At 57.7% G+C, this 13,833-nt stretch overlaps 2 protein-coding genes across 4 annotated transcripts; both read right to left on the bottom strand.

The window, feature by feature from the left end:
- Positions 1 to 124: 124 nt before the first annotated feature.
- Positions 125 to 7,080, bottom strand: LOC133146938 (sentrin-specific protease 6-like). 2 transcript variants are annotated; one of them, XM_061271044.1, is made up of 23 exons: positions 6,848 to 7,078; positions 5,785 to 5,893; positions 5,626 to 5,689; positions 5,410 to 5,498; positions 5,194 to 5,310; positions 5,063 to 5,127; positions 4,776 to 4,831; positions 4,213 to 4,576; positions 3,844 to 4,058; positions 3,626 to 3,757; positions 3,511 to 3,544; positions 3,241 to 3,429; positions 2,792 to 2,985; positions 2,589 to 2,701; positions 2,166 to 2,282; positions 1,909 to 2,034; positions 1,747 to 1,839; positions 1,457 to 1,626; positions 1,321 to 1,382; positions 1,138 to 1,253; positions 1,002 to 1,070; positions 780 to 930; positions 125 to 586 (listed from the first exon to the last, which is right to left on the bottom strand). In XM_061271044.1, the coding sequence occupies exons 1-23, from the start codon at positions 6,876 to 6,878 to the stop codon at positions 359 to 361; spliced, it is 2,904 nt and encodes a 967-aa protein (XP_061127028.1). In that variant the 5' UTR covers positions 6,879 to 7,078; the 3' UTR covers positions 125 to 358. The 2 variants fall into 2 exon arrangements, with proteins under 2 accessions (XP_061127028.1, XP_061127027.1); XM_061271043.1 differs by having other exon boundaries at positions 2,589 to 2,985; positions 6,848 to 7,080.
- Positions 7,081 to 7,902: 822 nt separating this feature from the next.
- arhgap18 (Rho GTPase activating protein 18) lies at positions 7,903 to 13,423 on the bottom strand. 2 transcript variants are annotated; one of them, XM_061271061.1, is made up of 19 exons: positions 13,032 to 13,423; positions 11,538 to 11,679; positions 11,375 to 11,483; positions 11,209 to 11,273; positions 10,963 to 11,112; positions 10,722 to 10,788; positions 10,464 to 10,585; positions 10,279 to 10,350; positions 10,113 to 10,206; positions 9,958 to 10,049; positions 9,811 to 9,888; positions 9,561 to 9,720; positions 9,373 to 9,455; positions 9,094 to 9,303; positions 8,860 to 8,994; positions 8,637 to 8,791; positions 8,508 to 8,563; positions 8,340 to 8,424; positions 7,903 to 8,265 (listed from the first exon to the last, which is right to left on the bottom strand). In XM_061271061.1, exons 1-19 carry the CDS (start codon positions 13,151 to 13,153, stop codon positions 8,262 to 8,264), a joined length of 2,001 nt encoding a protein of 666 aa, XP_061127045.1. In that variant the 5' UTR covers positions 13,154 to 13,423; the 3' UTR covers positions 7,903 to 8,261. The 2 variants fall into 2 exon arrangements, with proteins under 2 accessions (XP_061127045.1, XP_061127046.1); XM_061271062.1 differs by having other exon boundaries at positions 7,903 to 8,424; positions 8,637 to 8,761; positions 13,032 to 13,421.
- Between the last annotated feature and the right edge of the window lie 410 nt (positions 13,424 to 13,833).

Below are 13,833 nucleotides of genomic sequence, written 5' to 3' on the forward strand. Positions count from 1 at the left end.
ACAAACATGTGCCAGCAGATGGCAGTGTCGCATCGCTCTGCAAGTAACCAACGCTGAAGAAAACAACCGGCTGCCTCGTCTTGTCCCATGAGGGAGGAAAATGCCAAACATGATGAGAGTGGGACAAGTTTCGTCTTAACTTTAATACAGGGAACTCAGCTTGAAAATTAGCTAGCAATGAATGAGATTTAACGGAATAAATTCGGCCCCCCGGTCAAAGGAAAGCGTGCCAAGAGACATTGGCATGGAAACACTAACGCTGGACTTTTATTCAGACAAAGTAAAAGGGTGGAGGGAAATTGGGAAGATGAGCGGAGAAGCATGTCAGCAGCGTACAATCAAGGTGCCCACCGCGAGTTCAGGTGAGCGGAGAGTTGGCGAAGACGCCCCCGGGAGTCTCTTCGATCTCCGCCTCTTCCGAGGAAGCGGACCAGGCCTCCGGCCGCTCGGCCCAGAGTTTGTCGGCTTCTTGTCGCGCTTGAATGTGTAGGATCAGGCTGGTGATCTCCTGACGTTTGCTCTTCATCCTCTGCTGAGGGAACCACTCGGACAGATTGATGGGCGGCTGAAAATTGGCGATTGGATTCTGTGAGGAAAAAGCACCCCCAGCTCAGTTCACGGCGGGAGGGGGAGGGGGGGGGGTTCCGTCCAAGTTCCCTACAATGTCCATGATGGACCACTTTTGTAAATAATTTGGTTGGTTCGTGACTCTTAAGTCAGCCAAAACTGCCTCGGCGACGCCTCCCTTACAAACGGGCCCCACCCCGGTCGACGCTCACCTCGAAGAAGCTCTCGACGTACTGCAGGATGTAAATGCCGCAATCGCTGAAGTTGTCTTGCTGAGGCACCCGAGGACTGGAACCTTTCATCAGGTCTCTTCCGAAGCTGCGCTGGGTGCCCTTGCGCACGTGCCACTCCACCTCCAGGTACCTGCAACAGTCAAAACGGCGGCCGTCTGTCTGGTGCACGTGCGTGCGGCCGATGTGCGCCGTCTGACTTACTCTCTCAGAGTTTTGACCACCGTGGACCTGGCAGGACCACGCAGGGAGTCCATGATGAGGATGCAGGGCCTGCACGCAACAAGCGTTAACGATGGGCCGAGCGAGGCGCGCCGACCGGGGCGGACCGGCGGCTTACTGTTTGGCGCGGTGGACCCGCCGGGCCCAGGAGGACGCGTCGGACGCCGGAGCCGAGTCCTCGGAGGCCGAGGCGTCGGAAGCCGGCCCGCCCCCGCCGTCGTCGCTGCAGTCGTCCTGTGCGTGCACAGTTGCCAGGTTAAGGTGGCCCTACGCCGCTCGAGCGGAGCGCACGAGCCAGTACCTGACTGGAGCTTTGCTCATCGTCGTCGTCGGCGTACCGCACACTGATTTGCTGCAGCTCGCCTATGACACAAATGCACCAAAAAGGTGACAAATGAGATCTGCGATGGTCGCCGTCTCTCTCGCAGTGGACTGACTTGCGCGGCCCTCGGCGGCAGGGCGGTCGGGTGACGGAGGGGAGCCGGCGCCCCGCGGGGGTCCGTCCAGCAAGTCCGTGTCCGGGGACAGCGGGCGGCAGTGCTCTGGCAGCTCCTCCGACGGGGAGTCCGTGCCCGGGAAGCAAACGACCGCCAGGTACCAGTGAGCCCTAAGGGAGGCGAAGGCGAAGTCAGAGATGAGCGGTCAGGTCGGAGATGAGCGGTCAGGTCGGAGATGAGCGGTCAGGTCGGAGACGAGCGATCGGAGACCACCCCTCCCCGCGACTTACGACTCGTTGATGGGAACAAAGATAAAGTCCTTGTCGAACAAATCCACGTGGCGCGTCCATGTCTTCACCCTGTTGTGCCTGCGTTTGTGGATACTGCGGAAGCAAGCGGACGTCAATCGGGGCAAAGTCTTTGCTCGGGCCGGCTCGGCCGCGGATACTAACGGAAGGTTGTTGCTCCTGTCGGGAACGGCATTCTTCTCCCTTTGGGTGAGACGCTTGTAGAAGAAGGAGCTGAACACATGGATTCTTTGGGCATCTTCTTTCTTCAGTTTCTCCAACACTAAATATCTACACAAAGGAGGCGGCACAAAGGTCAGCTTTGGGCTGAAAAGGTACAAGACTCAAGTGGGCGTTGCCCCCCCCATGTAGCGCGCTTCGAATGTCTCCAGTTTTCTGGAATCCAAGCAGTGTGCGCTTACTTTAAATAAAAATCGATGATGACATCATTGAGGAACTCTCCGTCGTTAAGGCAGTGGAGGTCCTCGCTGGTGACCGAGATGCCCCCTTTGGCCGGAGGAGGCGGGTACACCATCAGCCTGGAAGACCGCAACAAGTGAGCGACGGCCTGGAGCCTGCGACGGCCTGGAGCCTGCGACGGCCTGGAGCCTGCGACGGCCGGGAGCCTGCGACGGCCGGGAGCGTGCGACGGCCGGGAGCGTGCGACGGCCGGGAGCCTGCGACGGCCGGGAGCCTGCGACGCACGGGAGCCTGCGACGGACGGGAGCCTGCGACGGACGGGAGCCTGCGACGGACGGGAGCCTGCGACGGACGGGAGCCTGCGACGGACGGGAGCCTGCGACGGACGGGAGCCTGCGACGGACGGGAGCCTGCGACGCACTCACCTGATCACGGGCCCGGAGAAGGTGGGCCGCTGGTCGGCCGCGTCTCGCTCCTCGTGCTCGAGGAAGCTCGCCGCGTTGAAGGTCCTCCTGAGCCGCGCCGCAACGCCCTTGAACTGCACACGGGATACGCATCTTTGATGGAAGCGCAATTTGGCACGGGCGGCGCTGTGTTTGCGGACAGACGGAGGGAGGGAGGGAAGAACCTTATCTTGCTTCAGCTTGGTGGCCTTGTTGAAGTTGACCAGCCGCACGTTGGCCTCGTCAAAGGACAGCTTGGCGGGAAAGTTGTCAATGTTGTTGTTTCCGCCAATGGCGCCCAAAATGTCTTCCAGGATCATCTGCTCCTTCATATCCAGGCCGTCCACAAAGATGAGCACCACGTACTTCTCGTCCGACTCTGAGCACAGGGCGACAACTGATGCGGCAGGCAGGCGACCCTCGAGCCAGGAGAGGCGAGGCGGGGCAGGGCGAGGCGGAGTGAGGCCGCACGCCAGGCTCCAAACAACGTTTGGCATTTTTCATTGGGAGAACCCTGAGCCAGGCTTTGATGGGCAGCGCCCTGTGCTTTTTAATCATGTTGACGGAGCTCATCGGGAAATATCAAAGAGAAAAATCAAAGGTTTGGCGAACTTTCCGAGGCGCCGCTACTCACCTTGTCCGGCGCAGTCGTACCACTGGCCGCCGCACTCGCGCGTCATGCCCAGCTGCGTGCGCAGGCGAAGGCACTCGTCCGGACTGGTCTGGAAGAACAAGACCGGCAGCTTGCGGGCGCTGCACCACTCGCAGCTGATGAGCTCCGAGGCCCGCAGGGACACCTTCTCCACCGTGTGGGGTTCCGGCCCTGGCACGCCAATGCCGGTCAGCGGGCGCTTTGCAAACGCGGCGGCTAGGCTAGGCAGGCGGGAGAGGGGGCGACGCGTACCTTCCATCTCCAGCTGGACGTGCTCCACGGAAAACTGCAACAGAGACGGCGGATGAAGGCCACGGCGTCGCCAAAGGCCGCCGCATGAGACCCACGCCACCGGAGGCCTACTCACCACCACAGGCTCGGTCACCATCCTTCGCAGCGTTCCCACGCGGACGCTCCGGCACGGCAGAATGATGCTGGCGCATTTGAGCGACTCCACTTTGGATCGCTTGCTTCTGGGAGAATCGGGCCGCTTTCCAAACTGACAACGGAAAAGCTCCACTCACTTGTCGCTTTATGGTCCAAAGCCGTTTGTGGCCACAAGAACCAAGCAGAAGTGAAATCTACCTGGTCCTTCATTCTGCTGCGGCGCGGTATCACAATCCTGGTGTCCTCAAACAAGTCGGCGCTCAGCTGCTCCTGTTGGCCGCCGCTTTTCACCGCTGCCTCCACTCGGCCGCCGCAGGGCGCCGGCGACGAGTGCGCCGAGTCGGCGGGCCGCGGCGAGCCGCCATTTCCCGCGCCGCCGCTGCCGTCTGCCTCGTCGTCGCTGGACAGGACGACTGCGGAAGTCACAACAAGGCATCCTGGTGACTTTCTTTTCTTCATGTTCTCTTCCTTCCTTCCCGGCCTGAATCGGAGCCCCGCCCAGCCGCTTTGCCAGAGCACTTGCTGGGACGGATGGTTTGGCGATCGGGAAGAAGGCCAAAGACTCACTGGGGTGGTCGAGCTGGCGGTCCGCCGGCTTGCGCCTCCCTCTGGCCGACTTGCGAGCGGCGGCGTGGCAGTAAGACGGGCCGGCCGGCAGAGGAGATCGGCCGTCGGCGGGCAGAGCGTCGGCGCGGGGGGACCCCTTGCAAGGCTGACAACGGAGGGGCGGCGGGGGCGACACGCACGCCAGACTGTTTGCGCACGGCGGACCGTTTGCGCACGGCGGACCGTTTGCGCACGGCGGACCGTTTGCGCACGCTGGACCGTTCCCGCACGCTGGACCGTTCCCGCACGCCGGACTGCTCCCGCAGGGGTCGCCATCCTCGCACGGCGTCTGGTAGATGGCTGCCGTCTGGTAGATGGGTGCCGTCTGATCGTGAGCACAAACCCAGAGCGTCACAACGGATTTTCTCGCTCTCTCTCTCTCTCGCCCTTCAACGGATGCAATTAGCGCTTCCAATTCAAAAAAGACCTTGGAAAACCTTGGAAAGCAAGGTGACAGGAGCAAAAGAGGAAGGGAAAAGAGGACGAGAAGAAGCTCAAAGCAGGAAGAGATTACGGCCGCTTACCGCCGATCCTCTCCTCTTGTGCTGGACCAAACGTTTGATATCGGAGCGCACGTCGTCTGAAGGCAAACATGACGACATTAGGACGGCGACTGCGACGACATTCCACCACTTTTTAGCAGAGCAAAATCCGGCCGGCCAGCCAGCCAGCCGGCCAGCCAGCCGGCCGGCCAGCCAGCCAGCCGGCCGGCCAGCCAGCCAGCCAGCCGGCCGGCCAGCGAGCGTCCATTTGCGACAGATCCTGCGCACGGGGGTGGCCAAGGTTTTCACCCGACGACCTTCAAACCCACCTGACTCGCCGGCGCACGTCAGCACCACGTCGTCCGCCTGCGACGCGCCGCCACTCGCCTCCTTCCTGCAGAGGAGCAAGGACAAGACGGGCATCAAGCTCACTGTTGTGACACCGTCCGAGCTGGTTCACCTGAGGCAGGAGGTCATCTGCGCGTGCTGAAAACGCCGGCCCTGCAGCAGCAGTCCTTGCGAAGGGGCGGGGTTTATGATGAAGTAGTTGCTGGCGCGCAGCGAGGACGCCACAAAGCTGCCGGAGGACAACGACGACGCTCAGTTGCGCTTTCTTTGAGGCTTCTCAGCATGCGTAGGCCGAGCTGCCGGGCCGGGCCAGGCGAGCCGGGCGTACCTGAACCTCTTGTGCCTCACAACACCGCTGGAGCACTTTTCATACGTCCTCAGGGGGTCAGCGGAGGAAAGGCTCCTCAGAGTGGGAGACTGCACGCAAGCAGGGAGGGAGGCAGGCAGGCAGGCAGGCAGGCAGGCACGCACGCGTTAGGCCTATGTGGCTGTGGTAAACTGGAACGCCAACGGAGGAGCGCAGAGACGCCGGACGGTGCGTTACCTTGCTCCCGTCCGAGGACATGAGCGCTCGCTTGTCCGTGTCCCGCGCGGTCGTCACGCCGGAGCTTAGGAGGCAAGCCGGCGTGTCAGCGTTCCGAAAGGCAACCGGATCAGCGATAGACTGTCGGACAAAAAGCGAGCCGCGCACGCCCACGCTTACTCGCCGCGCTTGTCCTCATCTGCTCGGCCGGCGCGCACCGGGAAGCTCCACTCGGGTTTGCTGCTGCCGCCGCCGCCGCCGTTTGGATGAGCCTCCGATCTTTCCGGGGCTTCACGTGACATCCGTCCAGAGAAAACAGAGACAAGCAGAAAGATATGAAAGTGCAACAGGCTCCGCTTCTGCTCAGCTGGACGCGACTGGCGTGCGTGACGGTGGATCCACATCACATAAGTCGCCGCAGATGACTTCATAAAGACACTCGTATGTGTGTGTGCGCTCAAATGAGCACTTTAGTGTTCGTTGGAAGCTTTTCAAAATCAAAGTCAAAGTCTGCTTTATTGTCATATGTCAAGACACACAAAGAAACCGAAATTCTGTTTCCTTTATCCCACGGTGACGAGACATAGTACACGATAGACATACAAGTAGACGACACAAAATAAAAACAAGAAGGCACAAACAATAAATAATAAATATATAATATGAGTGATGAATAAAAAATAAACAAATAAGACAACAAATAAGAGGAGTAAAACTGAGCCAGTGTGCATACAGCAGACAGTAAGCATAGCGCAAAGTACAGGACGCTACGCAGAAAGGGTTTGGGGCGAGTTGTTGAAACTAGCACACTTTTGGGTCAACTTTCATGCCCCTTCTTAAAGCAACTAAGTGCGTTTCCATCTTAAACGTTGACGGCCGAGTGGAGGCCCGGTAAAGTCCAATCTGCAACAGCGCTGCTAGTTGACATTTGCTAGCTCGCGCTGCTATTTAAGCCCGCTGAACAGAAGCGGACCATGTTTCGTGGCCCCCGTCCATCTCCCCATCCCTCCATCCATCCCTCCATCCCTCGAAGCAAGCAGTCGTCGAGCCTCGCTGAGCTTTTGAGCTTCAACATGTGTAAAGCGAGCGCCCAGGCTAATGTTGATGCTCACTTAGCTGCTAGTGCTGCTGCTGCTGGCGCCGCTCATATCTTACTTCGAGCGACGAGGTGACGCCGGCAGACGAATTGTGTCTCATGTCGGGCGACAAGGTGACGACTGAGTGCGGGTCGGTGTGGGCTTACCGTGTAAGAACTGGCCCGTGTTATGGGCCATGTTTAGTCCGCGTTCTTGTTATTCATGGCTTCAATTGTGTTTCCTCCTCAAGGTTTCAAGCTAGGAGGCGCTAAACAAGTCAAAGGCACAAATGCACTTGGCGCCGGAAACCAAAAACCTCGAGTTCACAATAAAAGCTACTTTTTGTTTTGGGTTTGCGGTAGCTTCGATGACTTTTTACGCCCGTGGCAGTAATGTAGGCAGTTTGTATAAAACGTTTTGTCGCTTTATATTATGATTTGAGACTCAATCATTTGGCACGAGGTTGAACCGGAACGCCCACTTCCTGTTTGGACCCCAAAGGGTTCCTGTAACTTGACGTCTCTCAAAGCTGATGCCAGTTTGTGTGCGCATCTGTGTGCTGAAAAGAAAAGACAACATGCTAGGATGTAAATGAGCGTCGTGAGTGGTAGCGCTTGTTTGCTTTCGTGCCGTGACACTGACTATAGAGACCTCAACACAGTTGCCCTGACGTTAGCGAGCGATCAGGCCAGGGTGGACCCGAAAGTCAGCAAGGAAAGACTCGGGCTTCTCTGCTACCCGATGTTGACAAGTATCACACGAAAGAGACAGACGGATGTTGAAATGCGTTTTAAGTATACTTAAAAGCTAGTTGAAAAGTGAGTTACGTATGTTGGTTTTTTTAAAAAACACCTCTAGAGTAAAACGGTCAATTAGGTCAATTCATAACCAGAAAAACAGTTTTAAGGGGGGGGGGCGAAGGGGAAGAAACATCAGCCAGGAAAAAAAGAAAACTGGTCGATGGTGCAAGAACAGAGGTAAGGCAGTCAGAAAAACAGGTTTATGCTACATAATGATCCTGATCAATTGAATGAGGTGTGTTTCACAAAGGAAACTTGGAAAACAAATAGGAATGTGGCCCCGAGGAGGGCTGGAGTTTTGACACCCCTGCTCTGTGGTGACACCAAGCACTAAGATCCACGTAGTCACAGAATGGAATGGGAATTGTGGGCTTAACTGTGTCGAAGAAAAATACGACCGACGGAAATCAATAGAGACAATAGTCTTTAACAACTATCACTTTATTTACATGCAGTAGTGGTCATTTGAAAAGAAAGTGCATAATAAAAAAGAAATAGATGAATAAATCCCAGTAAACCAAAAGAAAATACAAAGCTTAGGACAAAGCACAGATCTGAAAAGGGGAATGCTGTGAAAACTGCACGCAATCCAAACAAACGTAAATAGCACAGCGACACGGCCAGTCTGATGGCGGCGGCGGTGGCGTGACGAGGAAGACAAACACAGGGTGCGGAATGACATATTTGCGGAATCCGTCATTGGTAGAAGAAACTTTGTTTTTCTGAAGCTCACTGCCGAGGTGCTCGTGCAGGTCATAGCCTCCAACCATCCCGGCCAGTTTCATCTTTCAAATCGTCACCTTATTTAGGACGAGCACTCAGAGTGCTTCAAAGGCCTTTAGCGGTCGATTGCGCTCACCGGGCCGTTTTGATGACCCACTCGGCCGTGGGGTTGAGCTGGTACAGGTCCATCATGAATGCTTCTCCGTCCAGGCACCTCTCCTCTGGAGGGAGATGAGAAATGGCGGAACGGAAGAGACGGCTGGTCGCTAAGCGCCGAGGCGGCGGCGGCGGCGCCGGCACTTACCGATGTTTCCACCCATCTCAAAAAGACACAAGTCCTCTCCCTCGACCGCCACGTCACTGCGTTACATACACAAAGCCAGAATGAGAGTCAGCATCAGCGGCGGAGCGCCGGCGCCAGTCGGCCCGAGACCTGTCCTGGCTGAGAAAGCGCGCCAGCACGTGGGCCGCCTGCAGGTCTTCCGTCAGCTGCAGGGCCATGGATACTTTGCTGAACTGCGGCGCCTGAATGCGGATGAACCCCTGCGAGCTCTCCTGCTGGGCAAACACAAGGAGCAGCGACGGCTTCTTGACTTCAATTTGCAGGCATGTTACAAATACATTCACCGAGAGAAGGCAAAAGGTCATATAGGTACCTCCGGAGCGGCCCTGTCGGGCGCTTTGTCTGTGGTGATCTTCTTCAGCAGCTTTCGCACGGCTCGCTCTTTGTTCTGCTTGCGCTGGCTCTCTGTGTTTTGCTGTCGGACCTGCGTCAGGATGAACTTGGGGATCTAACGGGCGTGCGCACGCACGCACACACACACACACACACACACAGGACATTTGCCAATGGTGCAAGCGGTGGACAGACCACAGGTCGGTCATCTTACGGTCCACAGCAGGTTCTGGTATCTAATGAGCAGGCGCACAATGTTGGCGGTGCCGGTCGCCACGGAGAACTGATGCTGCTGCTCTGTGACCTTTGAGGAACAGCCCTTGAACATGAAGATGTTGGGCGCCATAACGACCGAGACGTTGTTCAGGCTCATTTTGTTCTCGGCCTGGTGCTCGACCACGCGCTGGAAGAACTCCACCAGGGCCTGGCCGGGGCAAAAGACAAGCGGCTGTGATTTTGCTCTCAAAACGTCTGGCGTGTGTGCTGACTTTACCTTCAAACTGTCTCGATTGGCTTCGGGGAGCAAGAGGACCAGCAGGTTCAAGGCTTGCAGCTGCTGCTTCTTTGTGGGCAGCTCTGAAAAAGGAGTTTAGAGGGCAGCGCCGCGGCAAAAGCGCAGACGCTAAGCACGGGCGCTAGTTTGCGGGCTCATCGAGGCCCGCTTGTTGAGCCGGCGCCTACCGTTGACGGCAATGAAGGCTTGGAGGTACTGGACGGTGAGCAGGGGGTGGGGCAGCTCTCTGATGAACAACTTGAGGAGGCTGGCGGCGTCGTGCTGCTTCAGCTTTTGCCACGGGAACGTGCCGTCGTAGAAGCGGCACTCCAGCTCCCGCCGCAGGGACTGAGTCAGGGCGGTACGGTCGGCCAATGAGCCCGCGGAAAGCAAGCGGAAAGCAAAGGGACGCCACGGAACGTCCGTCCGCCCGTCTACCTTGACTCTTGCGGCGGCGCCGGGGATCCTGAGCAGGCCCTCCGTGTCTAAGCCTTCCTCCTGGATATGGCTGATGAGCTGCAGAAGAGAGGGGACACGCTCCCACCACATGCTACCAGGGATATGCGCGTGCGCCAGCGTGCTCACCCTCTGCAGGATGAAAGGCACTTTGGTCCCGGCTGCTCTCCGCCGGTCCTGATCCAGCAAAGCGACGAGGGGGACCCCAAACAAACCGCTTTCTAGGCAACACACACCATTTGTGAGCACGTTCGACTCTAGCCGCACGTCGGCAAACGTTGTACCTTTTGCCTTGACTTTGACAGCCTTGTGCGCTTTCAGATCGACGCCGCCCGTGTCGAAAAGAGCCGTCATCTCCACCAGCGCCAGCCTCCGTACCTGAGAGCGCGTTACCAGATTAACGCGGACTCTGTGGGAGCGCGCCTGGCTTTTTTATGTTTTTTAACTTGCCTTCTTCATGTCCGGCGGGGACAGATGTCCAACTCTGGTCTGACCGGTTTTATCTTTGAGCAGCCTGAAGTTCTGGGAAGGACCAGGCAGACAGATGACTCTTTTATATACTACGTAGCACGCTCATTTCCAATCTTATCTGCAATAGTTGCCGTGGCCCGCTTCTGTCTCTCGCCTCGTCGCACCGGCAACTTATCGTCCGGAGAGCCGGGCCCCCCCGCCCGAGCCGCCAGCCCCGCGCACTTCTCCCTGTAAGTCAGCGCCTGCTCCGAGAACGCCACGTCCACGTTCATGACCGTCTCCGCTTCTGTCAGGCAGGCACAAGGAGGACGACGGACATTTGAGGTTCCGCTCAAACCATTTCCCGAGCCGGCCGGCCGGCGGTCATGAGGTGGCGGCGGCCGAGTCACAGCACAAATGAGGTGGGTGGGCGGGCGCGTTACCGGCCGAACTGGCCTCCTCACTCGTTGCGCTCTGGCTTCCCACTGGGACCTGACGTGGCGCTTTGTCCTGCAGGATGACAACAGACGGAAAGGATGGCGCTCATAACGCTGCCCGCTTGCCTTTGAAAAGCTAGGCTAAGTTCTGGAAAAGGAACTGGATAAAGTCCAAGCAACTTGAAAGACTGCTGCTTGAGGGATGACAACTATGACAGCGTGCGTGCGTAAGTGCGTGCGTGCCGACCTCTAAGTGCAGCGGAAATATGTCCCGCACGTCGGGCAGGTGCTGCCGGTTGCGCCGCCGCAGCGTCTGGTGTAGCGAGGTCAGGCGCCGCTCCACCGCCCCCGCTTGAGCTCGGGTCAGCGTGGACAGAAAAGCCGCGCTGTCTTCTTCCTATCGAGCGACACGGCAAAGTGGCGCTGCGTCACTCGGGTACGCAAACCACGGAGAGGCCACGGAGAGGCCACGGAGAGGCCACGGAGGTGACACCTGCTCGCCGTCAAAGAGTCGCTCGAGTCCCGCCTCCGCGAGCCACGCTTCGTCCCGCTCGCCCTCTGGAAAAGACAAAGCGGGGACAAAGTCAGCAGGAAGAAGAGGAAGAAGAGGAAGTCTGGCCTCATGGGGAAAATTGCGGGCGTGCCAATGTGCGTCTGACCGTCGGGGGGTTTCTGCAGCTCCTCTTCGGTCGCCTCCTTCTCCAGAGAGCCGCTGATGTTCTCCACCTCCTTCCAGTAGTCATCCATCTCCAGCTCGTCCAGGGAGTCCTGCCCAAAGAAGAAGATGGGGACATCCGTGCCGTTTGCTCCAAGCGCGTCTACCTGGGAGTCGCAGCGCTGACACGACGGCGGCGGCGGCAGCCCGCTCTTGGGATGGGAGCAGACGGGGGGCCGCTGGCTCTCGGCGCTGGGCCGGTCCCCGGGAAGCGCGGCCGGATTCTGCCGGACGCCGGAGTGGCCCGTCCTTTGGCGGCGAGCGTGACAGAAACACACAAACAGGCGTCCTTGTCATTCGGAATGGGGGGGGGGGGGGCAAAGTGTCCCGCCATTGTCAGGTGCAAACAGGATATAAGCGAAGAACCATTATTGACCTTTTTGGCCACATGTCCACTTCCGTTTTGGCCTTGCTGTCAAATTCACTTCCACTATGGCAAAAGTCGATCTTAGCAAAGGCTCCACTTCCTGGTCTGTCATTTCAATGGCCGCAAAAGTGGGGCACGTGCGCCGCTGTGGGGGGGGGGGGGGGGGAGACGAAGGCTGGCTGTAACGTGACACCGGCCGCGCTCCTATTTTTTTTGCTGCTCAGTGGGGCAAGCCATCTGGAAGGCATACCGCGCATGGAGCTAGCTTAGTTAGTTCCTTTGTTTTCCACAGCTAGCAGCCATTCTACACAACAGGTTGTTAATTGCATGAAATGTCGTCGAAAACCAAAGGCAATCTAAAACTTGGACGCAGTGTACTAAAAACAGGTGTGGCCAGCTGTCACCATTTGGACTTTTGCTCTGAGTTGAGACAGCGCACAACTGCCTCGACCCCCCACCCCCACACACACGCCCGTTGCGTACAAACAAGACAAATACATCTTGGTTCCTGTGTGACAAATTGGCAGAAGGACCTAGGCATGTTCCCCTTTATTGCTTGGCCGTGACAACAAAAGCAGAACACATGCAGGCATTGGTGAACGGATTCTTTATGGCCCTCTCCGCATTTGAAATAGGAAAGCTTCGAGCCGAGCTGCAGAAGCTCCTCGGCCAAATACAGTCGCTTGCGATATCGCCGTTTGCCGCCACAGACTTGCCATCAGCGGCGTGCATCTGGGGACTGCTCGTTACTCATTGAACAGCTGACCTTGGACCCGGCCCGCTTAAGATAATTGGGACTAGCTCGTATTATCCACCACCTCGTCACGACGCCTGCCCAGTGCTAAAGAGCCCCTCGCATGCACGCCAATGTTTGGGAAGGCAAGGGGAAGAGGGCAAAACATGTCAAAGAAGGAAGGGCCTGATGCCGTCCGTGCGTGCATGACCCATGAGTTTTGAATTCTTCCACGGCAACAAGCCCAGAGGGTTCCACGGCAACAAGGCCAGAGGGCCAAACTGTTGCTGATTTGAAGGGTCAAAGGAAACGCTAGGCGGGGACAGGAGAGGAGAGGAGATCTGCTGCCTTGCAACTTGTAACAAGTTGCTGCGGTCAACTTTTTTGCCGAATGATTGACTCACTGACTGACTCAGTGGTGCTGCTCGCCAACAAGTAGTAAGCACGCACGCACGGCGCTACAAGCAGTAACACGGCGAGAAATGCCAGCGCAAGTCCCACCTGGTGGCCTGCGGGTCGAGCCCCTGCCTCGGCGGCGGACAGGCGCTAGGCTGGGCCAGGAGTTCGGCGTTGCTCTGGTAACCCGTCAAGACCACTCCTTGGGAGTCCTGCTGCCGACTCATGTTTCCGTCCTGCTGCTGCGATCTATTTGACAGACAATGTGACGTCCGCACGGCCCTCCATCGCGAGCGCGCGAGCCGAGCCGGCGCTCGCTGAAGGAAGGCTATCGACTCATCGCCTGCATGACCAAACTTTCCCCTTCTCAAGTCCTCCTCGTCTGTGGGTCGTCGACACAGGCAGGGGCTGGACCTTAGGATAGCGAGCGAAGGGGCTGGATCGTGCGTGGCGTAGCGGAACAGCGTGGCGTGGCGTGGCGTGGCGCGCGATTGGATTGGCTGCGAGCTCAACGGACAAGTTTGAAAAGAAATGGCGCCTCCTGCGGGCCGCGGTTGGCCATATATCGGAAGTACTTTGTCTTACGTCAATTGGGGGGGGGGGGGGCGGGGTCGTTTGTCATGCGTCAATTGAGTGACGGGGTGAGGGGGGCGGGGTCGTTTGTCTTGCGTCAATTGAGTGAAAAGGTAAAAAACCTTTCGTACTGTGCATTAAAGACGGCATCCGTGTTAAGTAAGGAGCGCAGCAATAGCTCCACTTATAAAGGTCGTTTTGGACAGCCTTCCTTCTAAAAAGATGGACGGAAGGTTCCAAAATGACGCATCGGTTGGCTTGAACAAAGTGCAACTTACTTGAGGTGAAGGTAAAAAGCCAGTCTGGGCACCATGATGTCCGCCTGTGTCCTATT

The sequence above is a fragment of the Syngnathus typhle genome, linkage group LG22 (genome assembly GCF_033458585.1).
Source record: "Syngnathus typhle isolate RoL2023-S1 ecotype Sweden linkage group LG22, RoL_Styp_1.0, whole genome shotgun sequence".
In the NCBI taxonomy this organism is placed as follows: domain Eukaryota; kingdom Metazoa; phylum Chordata; class Actinopteri; order Syngnathiformes; family Syngnathidae; genus Syngnathus; species Syngnathus typhle.